General features: G+C 41.4%; 1 protein-coding gene across 1 annotated transcript in view; it reads right to left on the bottom strand.

The window, feature by feature from the left end:
* Positions 1 to 22,598, bottom strand: part of dnmt1 (DNA (cytosine-5-)-methyltransferase 1) — a 50,698-nt gene extending 28,100 nt beyond the window's left edge. The window contains exons 1-16 of the mRNA XM_078429583.1: positions 22,432 to 22,598; positions 13,958 to 13,997; positions 13,127 to 13,234; positions 12,031 to 12,283; positions 11,552 to 11,627; positions 10,642 to 10,720; positions 9,431 to 9,471; positions 8,232 to 8,289; positions 6,940 to 7,023; positions 6,144 to 6,256; positions 5,812 to 5,930; positions 4,200 to 4,292; positions 3,252 to 3,403; positions 2,485 to 2,672; positions 1,497 to 1,674; positions 446 to 543 (exon numbers count right to left, since the gene is read on the bottom strand). Of these exons, the coding sequence (XP_078285709.1) occupies positions 446 to 543; positions 1,497 to 1,674; positions 2,485 to 2,672; positions 3,252 to 3,403; positions 4,200 to 4,292; positions 5,812 to 5,930; positions 6,144 to 6,256; positions 6,940 to 7,023; positions 8,232 to 8,289; positions 9,431 to 9,471; positions 10,642 to 10,720; positions 11,552 to 11,627; positions 12,031 to 12,283; positions 13,127 to 13,234; positions 13,958 to 13,997; positions 22,432 to 22,478 (1,727 nt within the window). The 5' untranslated portion in view covers positions 22,479 to 22,598. The remainder of the gene's footprint in view (positions 1 to 445; positions 544 to 1,496; positions 1,675 to 2,484; positions 2,673 to 3,251; positions 3,404 to 4,199; positions 4,293 to 5,811; positions 5,931 to 6,143; positions 6,257 to 6,939; positions 7,024 to 8,231; positions 8,290 to 9,430; positions 9,472 to 10,641; positions 10,721 to 11,551; positions 11,628 to 12,030; positions 12,284 to 13,126; positions 13,235 to 13,957; positions 13,998 to 22,431) is intronic.
* Between the last annotated feature and the right edge of the window lie 250 nt (positions 22,599 to 22,848).

The following is a 22,848-nucleotide window of genomic DNA, read 5'->3' as shown; positions in this document are numbered from 1 at the left end:
AGGCAGTGATGGAAAAATACTGGCACATGTATTTAGGGTATAAAAGATGTGTAAATGTAAGCTTTCAGAGAGAGAGAGACTACACTAGTTTCCTGAGTGTTTCTGAACGCTCCGGTATCTAGGCTCCCTCCCACCTGGGTGAAACGAATTTGGTTGTCTGACTATTCTGTTAATAGGTCACGAACTACAACACCCGTGACCATTTTTAGGCACAAAAGTACACTTCAAAAGTAGAAACAATGTCAAGGCTACATCATCAATTCTATGAAAACAGTTGTACTCGATGATTTTGTTCTTGTTTTAATTATGTTTTCAAATCATTAGTGGTTTATATTAATCATTATCCAATGACAAAATAATATTAAAGTCTGTGGCAGAAAGATGTTCTTGCAATCATTCCACAACATTTTAACATCCTATAATGAAACAAGACAGATAATTTTACCTTCTTTGTAAGCAGGCTTGTTTGTTGCGGCCCAAGCCCCCAAACTTCACCATGTCCTTGCAAGCTTTGCACTTCCCACAGTCAGGCTGTTGGCAAACCTATTACAAAATAACAACAATGCTGTGTGAGGAGCATTTTACACAATGCTGTGTAAAAAATAATTAGTTCATTCTTCTAGTCCCGTCCTTAATTCTTTATTGAAGTAACAGCCTCATACATCAGCATCATGTCAATGAAAAGGAATTCCTTCCAGTCACACATCACACATCATGCAATATCGTATATTCACATAAATACTTCATTAACTGTAATCATAATCTACAACTGTAAATGGTGGAGCAACGGTCAGGCAGCATGTAGCGAGAGAAACAGTTAATATCAGGTCAATGAAAGGACGTGCTATCAATCTATAACATTAATTCTACTTCTCTCTCCACTAGTACTACTTGATCTGCCGAGTATTCCCATCGTTTTCAGTATTTATTCCAAAATTTCTAGCATCTGCTTTTTGCTTTTAGAAACTAAATTAGGTTGACTTATAGCCAATAGGTTAACAGACTCTTGGGGCTCAGAGTAAAATAACCCAGAGAATACTCTAAATTATAATTATATAAATCTAGTAACAAGAAGTTTTTACCAATAAAATTAGACAGAAAAGTCGAGAACAGGATGACTAATTTACAATGCAGCCTTAAATCACAGCTTAAGTATTAAAGAGCATGCATAAACTTAGAATACAACTGTACCCAATGAATGATGTGATCAAAAATATAATCTGCAGTGCAATGCAAAGCCATGACTTTGTCAAGGAAGCCTTGTTGTTCTATTGATGTGGAGCTAGATCAACCTGCAAAGGCTTTTCTGTAACTAGCATTCATGGGCCAACTGACATCAGTGGTAAATCAGGCACCGAACTTCCTACATCATAATTATTAGTGAAATGTGGCTTTTAATGCAGCTTGACTTTTCATTTTAACACTGCGTAAATACTGCCACTCTGTAAACTGGTCATAAATATATTTTCCAAGCAATTAATTCACATAGTACATACCTCACACACTCCACAGCGCCTGCGCTTTGATCCATTCTCTTTGTCATTCTGATCAATTTCCTCAGAGAAGAAAGTATCAAAAATCTGATACACCAACTTAGTGGTAGTGGCTTTAGTGGGTCCCTTGTCCTTATCAATCTTGGTCGGGTGACGTATGGATTGTCGTCTTGCTGCTCGTCTAAAAACAAAATCAGCCAAAGTGAAGGTAATTCTCCAACAAAGGCTCATGGATCCAAGAATTATTTACAAAATAACATGATTATACAAGGTTGTAGGAAAAGCTTGTGATAAGCTGATCAAATGCACCTCTTTTGAAGAGCAAGTAGAGGCACAATGGAATAACTGAGATCCCCCTTCTGTCAGATTTAACAGCTGTCCCAATGGCAATAAATAGACAAGGCAACACAGTGGTGCAACTGGTAGAGCTGCTGCCTCACAGCGCCAGAGACCCAGATTTGATCCTGACCGTTGGATGCTATCTGTGCGGAGTTCTTGCTGTGACCGTGTGGGTTTCCTCCCACATCTCAAGGATGTTCTTGCTATAGGTTAGTTGGCCTCTAAATTGCCCCTAATGTACAGGGAGTGAGTGATGAGAAAGTGGAATAACATAGAACTAGTATGAACAGGTCTCGATGGGCCGAATGATCTGTCTCCATGCTGTATCACTTAAAAAGTTTACTGTCAAGTGCAGTAATTCCACAATGATACTATCAATGCAGACCTAACGAGGTAAGTCAACGCACACCCTTTACGAATGAAACTGCAGTACCTGGGAGCACCCGTCCATAGGGGGGTGGAAGAAAGGAAAATGGAGTGAGGTTCTAAATTCCGCATGGAATATATCTTGTCTCTACATTCATGTGTCTTGCTAATGTTTCTGACAGGTTTTTGTTTCTCCAGCACAGGAAATCAGAATGCAAGAACACCAGATAGGAAATCTCTCCATTAGGATCTTTCTCTCCACCCCTCCCATATCCAAAGTACTTACCTTTTCCCAAGAGTGACACCTGCCAGCTTGATCAGATCTCTCATGCAGGGAGTTATAATGATAGGCTGTTCATCAACATCACCAGCTTCATCATAACTCTCCACTTGTTCCACGACAAATTGAGCATGTCTCAGCAGCGAATCCTCCGTGAAGCGAGAGAAACTCAGTCCAGCAGGAGGCACTGTAGTCTGCCAGTGACAAATGTATTATGGTTAAAGCTTAAATTGTAAAGTTGCCACCATTATGAAAGCAACTCATACAAGGAAGATTTTGTAAAGATTGGTGCATTAATTTACAAAGAACAGGAAGTTCTCCGATTATGTTACTGGCTGAGTTAAGTGATCTGGCCTAGGGCAAAAACTGTTTTGAAAAGCTTGTGCTTGTAACTAAAGGGTTGGCTTAAGGTCGCTTTCTTTGGAACAGTAGAGCCCGAGGGCATATTTAATTAAAAGAAGCCTAGATGGGATGCACAGAATGGATCTATTTTAGGAGAGATCATTGGAAGACATGGATTTACAATTACATAGCTCAAGAGGAAGAACATTTATTTTCACTTAGAAAACTGGAAGTCTTCAGCACAACATATGAAATGGTTGTTGGTGGCAAGTTTCCTCACCATATTTTAAAAGTTTTGAATGAGCACTTCATGGGGTATAACTCGTAGGAGTTAGGAACTGGGAAGAGATTCTCTGGTATGGTTGCAGTGAGTCCAGCAGCATATTTATGTGTTACAGATTTGATTCAGATTAACTTAGTGCAGTATTTACCTCTATCTTGTTTAGCAAGTCTTCATAAGTGGAATCAGGATTATTTTGTAGAAATTCTATGACAATTTTGCTTATGTGGATTTTCTCTTGCATCACAGCAAAGATGGTTGCATATTCATCACTGGGATCCATCAATATATAATCAGCAAACGCTAGAGATGAAATAAACCATTTCAATGTCACCCAATTACATAAAATACTGCCCCACTGTTAGTGCCCATTATTAATGGAGACACTACTCGGTACAAGCTAAATTGTACCCTTTGCCTTGCTATTCAGCTTTAGATGTTGCTATTCAGCACCTTTCCTCTCCCAACTTGGGGTTGAAGCTCTGAACACAAAAACTCAACTACTGAGTTGGAAACTTTGGTCTCATAGAACAAAAATGAGGTGGCACTTTCACTGCCAACTCCAGGGGTTCACATATAATGATTGATATAATACCAATTTATTCAATGCTCTTCCAAGGCTCATTTTTGACTAAAAGTTACCTTTGCAAGTCAGATTGGAAGTCCATAATTTTGATGTCCCTTGTGGAAAAACCTAGTCCACTACGAATTGTGTGATAACAGGCCAGGGAAGATGGAATCACTAACTCCACAAGAGGAATTTGAAGACCCAGCTATGATTACAGCCACACTAATCAGGTGGCAACATGCATCATGAATTCTTGCTCTGGTAGTCCTTGTTGTGACAGCATTTGTTCATACCGCCGCACCTGAACTCACTTGAGTGGATCCACAACCCTGACATACAATTCTAACCTGCGACATAAATAACTACACAAGTCATTGTAGTCATACCGGGGTCTAAAAGAATATGCAAGCAAAATTCATCTCAAATTCAACGTATTTTGGAACTGCTACAAAAGACAACACTGCACAACTCAAACACAAACTTTAGACCAGAACAGGAATTGACACTTTAATAGCCTTAATGGTTCCTTACCTGTTGTAAATCCAATCAAAGCTTTTTCTCCACCATCAAAACCAGTTATCCACCAGGCATTTATTGGTCCTAGTTTTTTAGCTCTGACTCCACCTGTTTAAAAAAGATCAAAGAAATTAAATTATTCACTAAACATTGTCACAACACTACCTACTCAGGCAAACACTCAAATAAACCCAGACCAGAAACAGACAATAAATAACTGGTGGTGACTAGCATATGGAAACAAGTTACAGGCAAAATAAAAATAAAGCTTCAACAACTCCAAAGAGGTACAACACTCCTGGTGTTATTGCTCGCATTTCTTTCACTCATAATAGCAATATTGCTTTTTTGACCAGTCACCTTGCGAAAAAGACCATTATAGAAGAACAAGGTCATTGTTTCCAAAATTTGATTGAGCATAGAGTATAATTTGAAATTGAAAGAACACTTCCCAGAAAGTATAATGCACAGCACTGCTCTGTGGAGTGTTTGCTCTTGCGGAATGTCAGCATCAACCCAAAGTATGCCATCTGTAACATCGACTAAAGTATAGGATTCATAATCCAGAGAACCACACACACAAATACCACTATGATTTCTGGGTGAAAAAAAAGAATATTATTGAAATACATGTAGCCTTAGAGGGAGTACAGAGAAGGTTCACCAGATTGATCCCTGGGATGGCAGGACTTTCATATGAAGAAAGACTGGATAGACTAGGCTTATACTCACTGGAATTTAGAAGACTGAGGGGGGATCTTATAGAAACATATAAAATTCTTAAGGGGTTGGAGAGGCTAGATGCGGGAAGATTGTTCCCGATGTTGGGGAAGTCCAAAACCAGGGGTCACAGCTTAAGGATAAGGGGGAAGTCTTTTAGGACCGAGATGAGAAAACATTTCTTCACACAGAGAGTGGTGAGTCTGTGGAATTCTCTGCCACAGAAGGTAGTTGAGGCCAGTCCATTGGCTATATTTAAGAGGGAGTTAGATGTGGCCCTTATGGCTAAAGGGATCAGGGGGTATGGAGAGAAGGCAGGTACGGGATACTGAGCTGGATGATCAGCCATGGTCATATTGAATGGCGGTGCAGGCTCGAAGGGCTGAATGGCCTACTCCTGCACCTGTTTTCTATGTTTCTGTGTGGTTCATCAATATCCCTTTAGAAAGGAAATCCACCATCTTTACTTAAGCCTGACCTATATGGAACTCCAGATCACAGCAATATGGTTGAATATTGACTGCCCTTAGACATTATGCAGACAGCAAAGTTGTAACAAGCCACTATGATTTTGGGAGGGCCTGCAGAACACAGGCTCATGTGGTTAACAGCTCATAATCCCATGGGCAATTAATATCAAAAGGTTATTAAACCATTCATCTTATCTGTTACATCAGACCAGTGAGAACAAAATAAAGCCAAAAAGCTGCAGTGATAAGGAAATGTACCTCATAGCAAAAATATTGCAAAAGAGGAATTAATATCAACATTTCCCACAGTACTGCTGATGACATAAGCAGGCCAATTTTGGAGTTTGTGCTCAAGTACAAGAATCAAGTCTTTATCTTGCAATGCTGAATTAGGCACAGCACCGCTGGACCAAGTATCTGAAAGGCAACTCGCTCACCATCCAGGCTTGGGTTATCATCATAGATTGGCTTCACCACGCCACTGAAGTACAATTCCACATTCTTTTCGATGAGGCCAGTATCAAAAGCACACAAGTGGCCTTTCCGATCGTAAATACTGAAAAGACAATAGTCACTTTTTTTTTAAACCAGTTTACTAAAAAGATAAGATTGATTTGGGGGAAACTTTTACTTTCATACTACATGCAATAACTGTGCTGTTCAGTTAAAAAAAAAATTCAACCCTCACTTGATCATCCAGTGAAATTTAACCCCGGTATGGGATGATCTTTGAGTGTTACATTACACCACTGCAACCACACTTACTGACCTGAAGAAGGTAACTTTATGTTGAGGCAAGTCATCATAACTTTCAAACCCTTCATCGTTCGTTCCTTCAAAGAGTGACAACCGCTCATTGGTCAACATCTCAGGCTCTTCTAACTGTTGAAGCAATAAAGATTTGTAAAGCATTTTCCCATCAATTCAGTGGATACTCACCACCACTCAGAGTGGGGAACCAACGGACTCAAATTTCATTGCTTGGGGGAAATGCCCAGGTATGAATCCCCTCCCCTATTGAATGCCTGGTGATCTTGAATACATATGAAGTTAGTAATTTGCACCCCTTTGTCCACGATAAAAAGTATCAGGATTAATATGCATCAATGTCGTCATCAACTACCAGTATTTTTAACTGGACTGAAAAACTAAGCTGGTCAAAGGTGGGCTCCACATTGCTGCCCAGTGATTCTTGATAGAAAATATCTGCTTATGGAATTCAGACAATGCTAGCCTGTTGCTTTCCAAAGCAGAACATCCTCCTGCTACATGGGAGTGGAAAGTAAAGACTCAGATGGAGAATATTCCAGATACTATGATTGTGTAGGAAAAAAACTGCAGATGCTGGTACAAATCAAAGGTATCACAAAATGCTGGAGTAACTCAGCAGGTCAGGCAGCATCTCTGGAGAGAAGGAATGTGTGACCCTTCTTTCGAAGAAGGGTCTCGACCCAAAACCTGAAACATCACCCATTCCTTCTCTCCAGAGATGCCACCTGACCAGCTGAGTCACTCCAGCATTTTCAGATACTACGATTGATCAACTTCAGGATAAAATTACTTACTGCATTATCAGGATCGCCCTGGAAGTATTTGAGATCTGGGTCATCCAAGAACTGCTTGCAATCCATGCACTTGGGAGGTGGCGTCTGTAAAAGTGAACAATATGAACATAAGAAACAGAAATAGGCTATTCAGCCCCTCAGGGCTGCAGTTGTACAGGGCCCTAGTGAGACCGCACCTGGAGTACTGTGTGCAGTTTTGGTCTCCAAATTTGAGGAAGGATATTCTTGCTATTGAGGGCGTGCAGCGTAGGTTTACTAGGTTAATTCCCGGAATGGCGGGACTGTCATATGTTGAAAGACTGGAGCGACTAGGCTTGTATACACTGGAATTTAGAAGGATGAGAGGAGATCTTATCGAAACGCATAAGATTATTAAGGGGTTGGACACATTAGAGGCAGGAAACATGTTCCCAATGTTGGGGGAGTCCAGAAAAAGGGGCCACAGTTTAAGAATAAGGGGTAGGCCATTTAGAACTGAGATGAGGAAAAACCTTTTCAGTCAGAGAGTTGTGAATCTGTGGAATTCTCTGCCTCAGAAGGTAGTGGAGGACAATTCTCTGAATGCATTCAAGAGAGAGCTAGATAGAGCTCTTAAGGATAACGGAGTCAGGGGGTATGGGGAGAAGGCAGGAATGGGGTACTGATTTAGAATGATCAGCCATGATCACATTGAATGGCGGTGCTGGCTCGAAGGGCCGAATGGCCTCCTCCTGCACCTATTGTCTATTGTCTGGCATTCAGTGAGTACATGTCTGGCTCTTTACGTTAGCACCAATTTCACATCCCCCAATTCCATTAACACAGTAATTCCTCGCTCTATTATAGAAATGCAAGCACTCCTTGTATTTTGGGGAGTGTAGAAAACTAGAACCAAGTTTTCAGGAGTGAAGTTAAGAAACACCCTATAAACAAAAGCTGGTAAATGTTTGAAACATTTCTCCGAATGACAACAAATGTTTGGTTAACTGTTTATATAAAACCCGTGTTTGTGACCGAATTTCATCCACCCACATTTTCACCAACTCCCTTAATAAATAATTTTGAAGAAAAGGCAAATATAAGGAGCTATGTCGAAGATCAGCCATTTTAGTGATCGGAGAAAGAGAATCACTATCCCCTCTATCGCCAAAAGAATATCAGAAACAGCTATTTTTGTTGATACTGGAACCAATTTGGGAGGGGTCAATGGACAGACTTTTTGTTTGTTAAATTATTAAACAGGCGTCACTTTTTCTCAAAACACCTGAAAGTTTTTCATCTTCATTACTAAACCCATCATTGATCCCACTTACCTTAGGAGTTTGTTCACTTTTGGGTTTACAGTTAGAGGTAGCTTCGGCTCCACTAAGCCTACAAAACAAATACTCGTTAAAGCTCCCAAAAACAGATAAAATTCCCCACCATCGTATCCTACCATTAATCCAAATTTCACTTGCTTTATTGCAAAGACAAATGAATACGAGTCAAAAATGATCCCAGTTCCAACTTAAGCCTGGATCTTGTTTATGGAGTAGGAGACTCGGGACATTATGTCAGTAGCTTTCAAATCCACCTCTGCTATTTCGCTCTACTTCCCACTATCCAAACCATAGTACACCACCCCTCTCTCGATCTGCTACTGCAGAAAAATATGCAGACTAAATTAGCCCTTTGTCAGTGCATGAACTACATCAAACATCATCACTCTCATAAGAAAACAGCATACTACTCCATCCTAGAGAGGGAAAGATAATCCCAGACCTACTCTCCCCACACCTCCTCCATCTCAACTGTCACCTTACATTCTTCTCCCTTTTGGTCTTCCATGAAGTATGAGGGTTTATTGATTGGTTTCAGGTCTCTTTCCGAATAACACCATCTTCTGATCAGACACTTTACTAACTTTGAAAATTACATTTCATCAATATCAGATAATCAACCAACCCAGACGTTGGTGGAAATTTCATTTCCACCATTTATTGTTTATTCTTCCTCCTGGTACCATCAAATTATATTCATCGCCTCCTCATATGCCTCTCGAGAAATAACTTGATATTCACTAGTATTTTACCACTTTCTTCAAATTGCTTAATTTAACCATACAATCCCAACCCTCTAACTGAACACAGAACATCCCATGTTGTCTCCTTACCGTCCCCATGCCCATTTTCAAAACTTCAAACTTTTCACCCTTAACTTTTACTGGCTCTGATGAAACATTAATTTTGTTGAGACCCTTCTTCGACCCGAAATGTCACCAATTCCCTTTCTCCAGAGAAGCTGTCTGACCCACTGAGTTACTCCAGCTTTTTGTGTCTATCTTCGGTTTTTAACCAGCATCTGCAGTTCCTTCCAACGGATTAATTTTGTCTCTCTCTGCAGATACTGAGTGGCTAGCATTTAGAAAGTATAATTGAAAGAAATCATTGTTGAATGTTGAAAGGCAACGGTGAAATGTGTACAAAGTTTAATTCTTAAAGCATTATAAAGTAATAATGAAAATAAAACTCACGTTTGTTCCGATTCAATTTTGATTTTCTTTTCATCTTGCTCCTAAAAATGGAAAACACCCCAAATCAGTAAGATTTTTCAACAAGATTTAAAAAATACATTTTCTTGATTAACATACAATATATTAAATTGGTTATTTTGGCCAAAAAATGAAATGAAATCTCATTTAGAAGTCAAACATGATGTTTTAACAGTAACGCCTTAAATACATAACTAACCCTGCTGAACCTGTGCAGGAAACTTCCTTTTACATATAAAGGGGGTAGAAGGGAGTTGATAACTGTTGAATAATACACTGCAATACTCGATCAAACTAGTTTAATCTTCATTGTCAGTCTTCTTAATTTAAAATAATTCTACCTGGCCTACCACCAGCTAAATATACTAGATCAAATCCCGAACAAACAGACTTAAGAACAGTTTTTACCCCAGGGCCATACGAGAACTGAACACTACCTTCTGCACTAGGCAACACTGTTAAAAAAAAAAAAAATCTTTTGTACTTAATATAATTGTATTTATTTGTTTTTGCATTTATTGCATATATGTTTGTACGCACCGTCAGGATTGGCTATTTTATAATTTCATTGTACTCGTTGCAATGACAATAAATGAATATTATTATTATTATTATTATATTGTTTTTAAATTAGCAAAGAAAAAAGGGGAAAATGTGTTTTGTAGAAGGATTCTGCACAAAAGATACTGCAGTGACATTTTTATGTTTAAAAATGTACTTTCAGCAACTTTGAATTCCACAGCAATGCCTAATGTTGTACATACAGTACCAGCCACTTGCTAATAGAAAAGGAGAAGCTTGAGTGGAACAGTGTCAACAATAATTAAGTCAGTTTAGCATGGAGAAGGTCTTTGAAACAAGTGCTAATGAGTTTCTATTCACACCTAAATGCACTGAGTGGCAAAATACTGAACCTTACAGGCGCGCAGCCAGGGTTCAAATTGTCAATTATACCCAGTAACTGACCATCTACTGCTGAGAGAATAACAATTTGCACTGATCTTGAATCAAGTAAAGTTCTCAAGATTAACTAGGATATTGAATGAAGAAATCAAGATGAGATGTGGGTGTGATTTTCCTCAGACACTCCCAGCATTCAACCCTATTCGATTAACCATACCACCACAGACTCCCAGCATGAAACAGCGGGCAAGTGAAGAGGATGAGAAGGAAAATCAAATTAATGCCATTACCTGTTCAGCATTACATTCAGCGGTCTCATTCTTCTTTGATTCTGATTCATTTAGGTCATCTGACTTGCGTTTGTTTGCTCTAGAATAAAACATTAAAAACCCATGTTTAAGATGCTATTTGCACGCTAGCCACAGAAGCAGATCTACAATCTCACATATTACAATCGCTTCGCACTCTTAAAATTTCACCCCTCCAGCAACATTACTTACACCCGGGAGGCCACAGAGTAGCTGAGGCCGGTGCCCCTGCGGGTCGGAGCCTGCACGCCATGTGTCGACGGAGCGCGCGGCTGGGGCCCTGGTCTGTGGAGCCCGCGGCTGGGGCCCTGGTCTGTGGAGCGCGCAGCTGGGGCCTGGGTCAGTGCCAAGGAGAGGACCCCACGGCATTAGTGGAGAGGTCGGTGCGGCAGTCGATGATGGTGCCGACCGACGGACGAGGATAGACACGTGGAAGTGAGGACGCTGCTGCTGAGGGAAGGAACAAAGCAGGAAGACAAGAGACGGGCATTTTGAACCACGGGCAAATGGTCTTGGAAACCTACTGTAGCAAACATTTATTTTGCTGTGATTCAGTTATCATTCTTGGGCAAAACTGGATAGCTAGATTTGAGTGAAGAATACGTTACCTTAAAAACAAATCCAGCATTGGATTCACAGTTACACACAAAGATCTCCTTTCCTTCTGTTCAATGGTGGTTATTTTTTATTGGCAAAACTTAAGTGCTCATATCATTCATCAACTTGACATACCACCGCGATTCATTGCAAAAAACAGTCACCAATAATAAAAAGTAGTAAACTGATCTCACAACAAGAAAATCTAGTCAGCAAATCATGAGCTTTACTGCTTCACCCTACCCAAGTTTTATTCCCCTATAATCCATCAACCAGGAACAGTCGGAATACTCACACTTTAGCAAACATGGATGTAATTGTGGCTTGCTGCTTTGCCAAGTTCCTGGTGAACCTTGGACTTCCCGATAGTCCTAGGATGGATAATACAGAAATTGTTAAGTGCTTCCAAATTAACATGGGACATCAAAATCAGGATGGCACATAAAGAACGATAATAAGCTAATTCAATCCTTACCATAAAATATCTTGCATTTATACAACATCTCCCACAGGCAACAAACATCCTGAAATGCTTTAGAGATACTGAAGGATATCTGAACTGCAATTATTGTAATATGGGACATCCAGCAAACAATTTGCACACATCAAGCTACCACAAACAGCAATTTGATTTCAGGCCAGATTTTATTTTACAAAGTAATACTAAATGGAAGATTAACGAAGATTCTGCAACCACTGCTACAGAAACTACAATATCATCCAGCAGCAAGAGAAGACAACACAAGCAACACAGGTTAAAGAACTCAAACGTACTTTTGTTATCTCCATTGGATTTACTTAGTCGCTTCCCACGACTCTTTGCTGTTGGGAAAACCACAACTTCTGTTTCCATATTGCTCTCCTCTTGGCCATTTGGCTCATCAGATACACCATTGGTGTCACTTTTATCACTGTCATTGGCTCCATTTTCTGTGCAGCCATTTGAATTCACACCAAGCTCAGAATTTCCATTCCCTAAGGAAAGTTCCTGGCTGAGCAATGCTTTCACTTTGGCTAGATAACCCTCCTGGGAAGAAAAATAGTTGCATCAGGGTAAATTTTCCGGGTAAACAGTGAGCAATGAATATCCCAAATGTCAACCCCAACTCAGATTAACAAAGATCCTCTACCTTGCTGTCAAGTGGGGATAACTATCATCTGTTCTAGCCATAATCTCACAAATTTATGACCTCTCCCAGAAAAGGAACCACATCATGGGAGCACCACCTACAAATTCCATTGCACTGACTTGAAAATGCATTGCCATTCATCATCACAGTGTCTAAAATCCTGGAACTCCCGAGTCAATGGTACCATCAAAGTATCTTCAGTACATGGGCCCAGTGAGTGAAGGGATGGCTCACTACCTCCTTCTCAATAGTAGTCACCATGAACAATCAGTGCGAGCAATGTGCTCAGAACTTAAACAAAATAATTAATTCTCCTTTTTGGGAGCCCAAGCTTCACAATCAAGACCAAGCTGACTGAAGATACAAGCCCTCTTATATACAAGCTGCTCAGAGCATGGAAATAAATATTAATCTGGAACATAGAGAAACAAGATGAGACTTTACATGTACATTTCCCATAGGTCAGAACAAGTCACCACTTTCTGTAAACAGAACGGCAAATGAAGAAGCTCAGATAAGCATTAATCTGGCAACAGGATTGTCCGACAGGCTCCACAGTCTGATAGCAGTCAATTCCAACAATTATTGTTTTCAAATTGCAAGTTATATTTCAAGGCCATTGGTATCAAATCGTGGAACAAGAAGCAAAATATTTCTCCACAGTCTTGGGCGTTGCATTCTAAAAGGCAGGCATGATCCCCAGCCAGTACCTATTTAACCCAATTTCTTCACCAATTTACCTCCGAGAGCTCTTCCTTTTTAAATTTTGTTTCCAGCTCGCTGAGGTCATTTTGTGCATCTGCTTGTAAGAAGCCATGCAGCAAACTCAGCTTTTCTTTCACACATTCCTGAAAGAGAATTTTTTTAAGTTGTTATTTTTTGCAATTACAACCATTAAAAATACTGAACATTCACAAAGGACAAAGCAGAACATAGCAAGGAAATAGCAATTGCTAATCTCTATGTCACCAAAAACTACATAGATTTGCTTTATTTAGTAATACTTATGATTAAATAATTTATGCAATGTAACTCAGAACAGTTTCAATGTAACTCAGAACAGCAAAACAACCCCAAGCACGCGGGAAAAATATTTCCCTTCACAAAGGAGGACAAAAGGCCCCAAAACGAAACAGAATGGAGTGTTTACTGAAATTGTAGAAAGCATTAGGTAAAGAAAAACATTTTATAACAATAACTTTAAGTTAACAAAAGATTGCAGAAGCCTGGAATGGTCAATGAAATAATTTAGAAAAGGAATTGATTGATCTCGTACCCAGGCAACCACTATTCAACGCAATAAACTGCTGGGGAACCAATGAAGATTCTTGGCTTGTATCGTCAACTATGCTTTTGTCTCCACAGATACTACCTGACCTGCTCAGCTCCGCCAGCTTTTTGTTTTTGCCCTATATTACTGCATCTGCAGTCTCTTGTGTCGAACAGTTTAGACATTTTATCTAATTTGAAAATTTGAAAATTCAAATTTTTGTTTGGTGAATTACCACCTCATCTATAAGGATTTTTCTAAAAGCATTACAATACAGAATATGACAATATTTCAAACACACCTTCTCTGATAGACCAGCTTTATCCTCAAGTGCTTGAAGCCTGAAAAACAGTTAATGATCAAAGCCATGACCAAGATTGTCATATATACAAAGTAACCTCAATATACAAAGTGTCTCCTCAATATTCAGGTTGTTTGCTTTTCTTACTGTGTCAATCATACATTTAGACCATATTAAATTATACATTAAAAGACCTAACAGTCTCAGAGTCAGAAAGCTTGGTGTTAAAACTGGGACAAGCCATTCAACATGGCTCAGTGCCCCCTCCCCCCTTTATGTTAGACAATTCATTTTGTGCCAAGAAATTTGTTATTATCTACATAATTTTCAAACTGCCTTTGTAAGTTGTAATCAGACCGTAGCAAATGGCAGTAGTTCTCAACTGTGAGGTTATATCAGCAAGACATTTTCTGAAATATATTGTGCGTAAGAATTTATAGTGGAAATAACTACCAGAAATTGGCACAAGAATGAATAAATAATACAAAGTCTATTCCTATTCTTTTAGGTAATGGCTGCTTCAAAATTGCTGTTGATATTTTACAAGAAAAATCAAACAGGTCTGAGCCTTGAAAATTTCAACTGACCCTGGGAAAGAATTCCTTATTAATCCTCCCTTTTGCAGAAACATATCCTAATTTCAATGATTGGCAAGACTCCAATATTTATCTTATGTTTCTTACTCCCAAATTCTCTAAGCAGAAGGAAAGTTTCTCTTATCTGGAACTGATTATTATTTCAAGTGTCTCACTCATCAGATTACCAAGACAAATGGGAGATGGGACTGAACATCCTGCTCTTCAATTAGTTAACATGGATTTGATAACCTGAATTATATTAGGTGCTGGATTACAAATAAAGACAAAGTTCTGGAGTAACTGTGGGTCAGACAGCATCTCAAGAGCACATGAAAAGGTGATGGTTCGGATTGGGACCCTTCTTCTGACTTATTGTGGTTGGGGGTGGGGGAAGCTGGAAGATAAGAGTCATAGACAGAGTTGCAACAAATGGGAAGATACTAACTAAGAAAAATAATCAAATCAAGATAAGTCCTGTGGACCATTTCTCCTCCCATCCCATTTCAGCTTCCCAGCTCCACCAACACTCAGTCCTTCTCAATCCAACATGGAATATTTACACCCCGGTCATTTCTCTTCTCCCCTCACAGAAGATAATAAATCAATGCCAATACCAATGTTAGCTTCCATTTTCTTTCTGCAGAAATGCTGCCTAACTTATCGGACATTTTCATGCTGGGAAATAGAATATGTGTAGACAGATACACATGATTTTCGTTCAATTCATTTTGAATGACAATAAAGGTAATTCAGAATTCAGAATACACCCCCCTCGCCTATATCCAGGCTTTGTCCCGTCCCCACCTCTCGTCCAGCTTATGCCCCCTGATTATAATCAGTCTGAAGGGTCAAAACATGAAATGTCACCTATCCATGTTCTCGAATTATGCTTCCTGACCCGCTGAGTTACTCCATCACTGTGTATTTTTTAGATAAGAGATTTTCTTGTCGTCATGTGAGACAGACATTTAAGGCCAAAGGGCCCGTTCCCGTGCTGTACTGTTTCATTTCCAGCATTTTCTTTCAGTCCCGATTTCAAGCAATAAGAGTTTTGTATCTTAGTTCCAGTTTGTTTTCTCTCTTGTCCACAATCATGATTTCCTATTTATATCTCGAGAGAGATACCTGCAACCAACAGACTATACCATCCCCTCAATCAGCACCACCTTTGTCATTCACTCTTACTTGATCTCCATCCCTTCTCTTCAGATCAATTTAAAATAGGTCTCTGGTATTTGCAGCTTTCTTTCAAACACAGAAATACTTTGCCACGATAAAAAAAAGACCCAGAGCCAATACCATGCTGGATTAAAATTTGACTGTCAAATGTTTGCTAACCCCACACTTTTCTCTGCAGACAGCACTTAAAGAACAGTGACGTTCTCAATTTGTGATTATATAGGTTGTTCAGATTGGCAGTAGGGAAATGGAGTATAAACCAAGCTTGCAGCATAACTTTGAATGCAGGCAGATTTATACCACAGTCGTTAAATCTGGCTAATTTCAATGGTCACGTGACAAACGTTGGTGCTTTATCATAACATCGCTTTAAAACGTAAACTGTTTAGTTATGAAGAAACAATAACAGTGAATACACAAACTTTTAGATCAGCTGGTCAAGTTGTTCACAGGCAGCAATGTGCACGGGTTGGTTTAACTAGCCTCGCCATTTTGACACAGCTCAACAGCACCACCAGGAAATCCAGCACCAATTTAAAATCAAAAATACTTCCATTTTCTATCGTTCAAAAGTAGAATACATGCTCATTGCGCTATATCGCACAAAAAAACAACTTTCATCTTGACACAAACCATAACCAAATATTCTCCATGTTTTTCTAAAGTTGCCCCTGCACTTCCTAAATCATGTGGTTGAGGCTACAAAAACAAACAATGGAGAAAAGAAATAAATTAACTGACCACCATGTGCATGAATGAAAAGTAAATTTGCAGGACCACAGAGAGCCAGGAAATGGGACTTACTCTATTGTTCTTACACAGGCTCAATAGACCAAATAATCTGCTGTGCAACAACAATTCTGATTCTACTTTATCTGTTTTTGAAAAGTGAACAGAGATAGTCATAATTAAGTTCTATTTGTTCAGCATTGCAAATTTAGTGCAAGTCCAAACACTGGAATACACCTATGCTCTGTGGTGTATGTGGAACAATTTTTGTTTCTGTTCTACTCAGCCCCTCATTCAGTTCTTTTTCCAGTAAGTCAGCAACCACAGAAGTGTTTTATTACTGTTGCTGCCACTTTCCTCCCTGCCGACCATCACATGGTCTTCCACTCTTCCCTGTTTTTCAGTGATAAGCTAGCAATAAACATTCATTTTATGCGTAAATATTCCCAACTGTCTGGACTTTGCTTCTGCCCATTCCATTCTATCTGTCAAATTTGCTCTGATGACCAGACGTTCTACACAGCAGCACATTAATGTCTTCCTTCCTGAACCATGGCTTCCCCTCTGCCACAGTTAACCGCCTCTCCTGACCAAAGGACCAATAGAAATGGTCCTCCATGTTGTCCTCCATTCATTACTTTCATAGTTTTTCAGATTCTCTCTAACGGCCCTCATTTAGCTCATTCATGGGCATAGCCTCAGCATCTCTTACCCTCGTAAGCATTTGAGAAACTTAGAACTTTTCAACACTGGCCTCTGTCACATTCTGCACCCCACACTGGGGAATGTGACTTCACCTGCCAAGGATGTAATGTTTCAAATTCTCTACCTAACCCTCAGCCCCTTTAAAGTTGCACCTTAATACCTACCAGCCTGACCATACACGTGGCCATTTGACTCAAGGTCTTTTTCTGCCAGATAAACTTTGTGTGAAATGACTTGGGATAGGTCATTATGTCAAGGGCACCATGCAAATGAAAGTCATTGATATGATGTAACAATCAACAATTCATTTTGTTTGTAATGATTACAGATAGCTGATGCACAGAATAAAATCCATACAAAAACAAGTTACATTAAGTCAACTCCGCTCGCTCAAACAGAGAGCACTTTTCAATTGTTAGGTAATATGGTCTCGTGTGGACATTTGCAAAGTACTGTTGCACAGAATCTAACATCCAGCTCCGGCGCCTTACAATTAATGCACTAAAGAGGGTGTAGAAACAATTCACAGGAAGGTTGCTTCGACTGGGCGGCTTGAGTTATAAAGAGAGATTGGATAGCCTGAGACTGGTTTCTCTGGGGAGGAGGGCGGAGAAGGAGAGCAAAGTGACACAGGTTTAAAAAAAACAGGTGCATAGATAGGGTAGTCTTTTTTGCAGGACATAGATAAATCCGAGTTTATTATTATACACAAATGTGCAATGAGAGTCCAACAGCAGTGGAGAATAAGACGTTCAAGTCGGGACGTTCAGCCTTTCAAGCACCTGTGTCTTTTCCAAGTAGGTAGAAGAGAGAACAGTGATAGGCACCCCTGACAATACTTCCAGCCTTCCTGATGCAATGCACCATGAAGATGGACTAGATGGAAGGAAGTGACTGGGCTGCATTCTCTTATATGGGGATGCAAGATGTTGACCATCTCTACAGTTCTAATGGTGAGGATAGGGTTAAGTTTGCCCCCCCCCCCTTACTGATGGGGAGGTTGTAGAGCCAAGTACACTTACAAAGTTTGAAACATATTTGGACAAGTCCTGTTTAGGAATGGTTTAGAACGATATGTGCCAAATGCAGGCAAATTGGATTAGCAGTTAAACATCTTGATCAGCCTGGGCAAGTTGGGCTAAAGGGCAAGTGTCTGTGCATTATAACTATGAATAAACAACTTCCCATATTATTTAAGGCGCTAAATCCCATCATGCTCTTGAAAAGTTCCTAATCAACTGTCATTAAGAAAGCAAGCTGCTTAAACATTCCACACCAAAGAAGAAATTGTTTTAACAAATGCTTTTTAAAAAAGGTAACAATAATTTCTGAAGACAAATGTTATGTGGCTGAATGACAGACGTTTTAGAATCAGCGCCCCTCCCCATCCTTTTTCCTCCTCGTCCAATGTCACCCACCTGGATGCATTTCCACCTTCCCCCCACCATACCTGTATTCCTTCCCCAGGCATCATATTTCACAACTCTTTTATCCTTATCTCACACTTTGTCTTTTCATCTCTGGCCTTTGTCCAACCATAAAACCCTCACCTGTATCTACCTATCACTTGCCAGACTTTGTCCTACCCTGCCCCCTTCCAGCTTTCTCCCCTCCACCCTACTACAATCAGTCTGAAGAAGGGTCACAGCCCAAAACATCACCTATCCATGTTCTCCAGTGATGCTACCCGACCCGCTGTCTTTCAGCAGTCCTTTTTCAGCACCTGCAGTTACTTTGCCAAAATAGGCCCTTTGGCCCATCATGCCCAATATCTCCTATATGCCCATATCTCCTATATGAAAACTATCATAGATGAGGCCCTCACTAGGTTCTCCTCGATATCCCGCAGCTCCACTCTTCCTCCCCCTCCCCCTCCCCCAGGCGTAACAGGGGCCGAGTCCCCCTAGCACTCACCTTCCACTCCATCAGCTATCGCATACAGCACGTAATCCTCCAACATTTTCGCCACCTCCAACAGGATCCCACCACTAGCCACATCTTCTCATCTCCACCCCTCTCCGCAGAGACCGTTCCCTCTGCAACTCCCTGGTCAACTCGTTCCTTCCCACCCAAACCGCAGGAGATGAAGCACCTGTCCCTATACCTCCCCTCTCGTCTCCGTCCAAGGACACCGACAGTCTTTACAGGTGAGGCAGAGGTTCATTTGCACCTCCTCCAACCTCAGTGTGGACTACTGTATATCGGTGAGACCAAGCACAGGCTCGGCAATCGTTTCGCTAAACACCTCCGCTCAGTCAGCCTGAACCTACCTAATCTCCCGGTTGCTGGACACTTTAACTCCCCTCCCATTCCCACACTGATCTTTCTGCCCTGGGCCTCCTCCATTGTCAAGAGTGAGGCGCGGCACAAATTTGAGGAACAGCACCTCATATTTTGCTTGGGCGGCTTACACCCCAGCGGTATGAACGTTGACTTCTCTAACTTCAAGTAACCCTTGTTTTCCCTCTCTCTCCATCCCTCCCCAGTCTTACTGTCTCTGACTTCATTTTATCCCTGTTTGCTTTGTTGTTACCTTCTCCCAGCTAACGATCTATTCTACATTTTCCTTGATCTCCATTCCCTTTGCCCTGTTTTCATACCTCCTTATCTATCTATCTATCTATCCCCCTCCCCCTTGACGTCAGTCTGAAGAAGGGTCTCGACCCAAAATGTCCCTCATTCCTTCTCTCCAGAGATGTTGCCTGTCGGGACTTCAGCATTGTGTGTCTATCTTTGGATTAAACCAGCATTTGCAGTTCCTTCATACCCATATCTCCTATTCTACCTTTCTACGCTAATCCCATTTGCCCACATATTGTACTTCTACTTAGGAAATGCAATAGTACGCAGCACATCTAATAGTACCTTTGACCGTGTAAGGACATCCTGAAATTTTTTCACAAACAAATAATTTACTTTCAAAGTATGGTCACTGCTATCATGAGGCAGGAAAAGCAATAGCCAAAATGTGTTTGGTAGATTTGCACAAACACCAAAGTGATAATGAGCAAAACACAAAGTTCTGAAGGAAGTCAGTGGGTCAGGCAGCATCTCTAGAGATGGACAGAAGATGTTTTGGGGAAGAACACTTCTTCAGACTTACTTGCCACTACAATTGGTCTGAAGGGTCCCGAACCAAAACGTCACCTGTCCATTCCTTTCATAGATGCTTGATTCCTGATTCACTATTCCTCCATCAACTTTTGTTTTGCTCAAGATTCCAGTGTCTGCAGTTCCTTGTCACCAAAATGATCATGTTCAGATCAGCGTCTTGTTCCCATCTCCTCTTTACTTTGTGGTAAACCTATATCTTTAACATAAAGATGCAGCATTCTCTCAGTACCTTATCTTAACAAAAACTCAATGTGACTGCACTGCCTCAATATTGTATTGGAATGCCCATCTAGATTTGTCCAGTCTGTGTTTTGAACCCACTACAAGCAATTGTTTGACTCTGTGTTCCATCCAAGCTCAGATATCGGTGCTACAAATCAAAGCTCAACCTTTCAAACATTTGATGTCTGATGAAGGGTCTCGACCTACTTCTTTTTCTCTCCCGTTTATCATAGTGCCATGTTTACATATTCTGTTGTGCTGCAGCAAGTAAGAATGTCATAATTCTATCTGGGACATATGACAATAAAACACTCTTGACTCTTCTTCTCTCTGCTTGACCCGCTGAGTTACTCCAGCATTTTCTGTCTATCTTCTTTTAAACATTTACCTTCCTGCACACCAGGTGGCTCACACTCCCCCCCTCGTCTCAGAAATGTTCCTAACTCCACAATGACTCAAGCACAAAATTCAGCCCATGTGCTACTATGACTCACAGAGTCACCACTGACTCCATCTCCACTTCATGCTGCTTCAGGAAAGCAACCAACATAATAGGAACTTTTCCTACCCCAATCATTCCTCCTTCTCCCCGCTCCTGTGCAGCAGAATGTACAGGAGCTTTAAGAACAGCTTTTCCTGTTATCAGACTACTTTCCAGAAGTTAGGGTACAGTTCCAATTCTCCAACAGGTTACTGGAATAGTTATGCTACAATGCCAGGAACTATATTCAACACTCCAGTATCATTCTCTTCTCACTACCTTTCAGACTTGGGTTTAGCTTGACTACATTCATGTATAGTATTCTCTCATTTGACTGGATGGCATGCAAATGCTTTTCAATGTACCTCACAGTACAAGTGACAATAATTTAATTAATTGAAAGGTACAGCACAGACGCAGGCCCTTCAACCCCGCGAGTCCATGCCATCCATCGATAACCATTTCCTACTTTCGCATCCACTCCCTTCACACCAGTGGGGCAATTTCGAGTCCAGTTAAGCTACAAACCCAGATAGGCAGAACAAGCAAACTCCAGCCAGGGTGAGGTTTCAACCCAACTCTCTGGCACTGAGGCAGTAGCTCTACCAGTTGCACTACCCACGGTCTGAAGAAGGGTCTCGACCCGAAACGTCACCCATTCCTTCTCTCCGGAGATGCTGCCTGACCTGCTGAGTTACTCCAGCATTTTGTGAATAAATACCTTCGATTTGTACCAGCATCTGCAGTTATTTTCTTACACTACCCACGGTGATAAATAAACCCACTGCTGGGATTGTATCAGATGTAGTATTTCAGAGTGAACCACTAAGCCCTGCCTGCTCTGTCGGCTGGGACGCCATTAGATGGGAGAGACAGAAACAGGGAGACATGTCCACCCAGCTGTGTTTGGGGTCTTACTGTACACCAAGCGGCGACAGTCTGGGGCTGGAGGAGCGACCTCAGTCCGAGAACACTTTGGCGGCGGTCAAGTCAAGTCAGTTTTTATTTGTATAGCACATTTAAAAACAACCCACGTTGACCAAAGTGCTGCACATCAATCAGTTCATGTACTAAGAAACGAACATACAATGGCACACAAACATAACAGCACATACATAAACGGTTCACGGTGGTGAGATGGACGTGTTTGTTGCTGTAAAGGCGCTATGGCAATGCAACTATGATGTCCTACCCATACTCCAGGCGGAACCATTTGGCGCCAAAATGCTATAATATGGAGATAGAGGAGTGGAGATGAAACGTTGATTGTTATTAAGACTGGAAACGCTAGGGGGGGGGGGGGAGATTAGGTCGGGGGGGATAACCGGGACACGACGCTGGGGCGGTGAAACTAAAATATACACACACCATCACCTCACAACAACAGGGCCGGGGGGTCGAGAGGGCCCGAAACCAGAGGGTGTGTGGTGGTGGTGGGGTGGGGGGGGTCGAACAACAAGACTCACCGCTTCTTGATGTCGTCGGGCAGCGAGCAGCGGGTAGTGCCCGGCATTGTTGTGGAGGTTGGTGCTGAGGTGAAGAGAGAGGGGGAGGGTGGGACAAGATGCGGCCTCCGGCGCTGGGGACCAACGGACAGCGGGGAGCGCGCGCGCGCGAGGAGAGCGGGAGGGAGGGAGGGAGACAGACGCGCGCGCGCGCTGGGGGGGGGGGGGGGGGGGGAGGGAGCCGCGGGCGGACGGGCGCACGCGCGGGGTTTGGCGCCCGGGCCGGGAACCACTCGGCTAGGGGGAGGGGAGGGGGGGGGAGGGGAGAGGAGAGGGGTGTGTTTGTTTGTTTGTTTGTATGTATGTATGTATACATCAGTCTGAAGAAGGGTCTCGACCCGAAATGTCACCCATTCCTTCTCTCCTGACCTGCTGAGT

Source organism: Rhinoraja longicauda, chromosome 37 (assembly GCF_053455715.1).
Source record: "Rhinoraja longicauda isolate Sanriku21f chromosome 37, sRhiLon1.1, whole genome shotgun sequence".
Taxonomy (NCBI): domain Eukaryota; kingdom Metazoa; phylum Chordata; class Chondrichthyes; order Rajiformes; family Arhynchobatidae; genus Rhinoraja; species Rhinoraja longicauda.
Note: the sequence above shows the minus strand (reverse complement) of the source record. Positions and strands in the feature narration are given on the sequence as shown.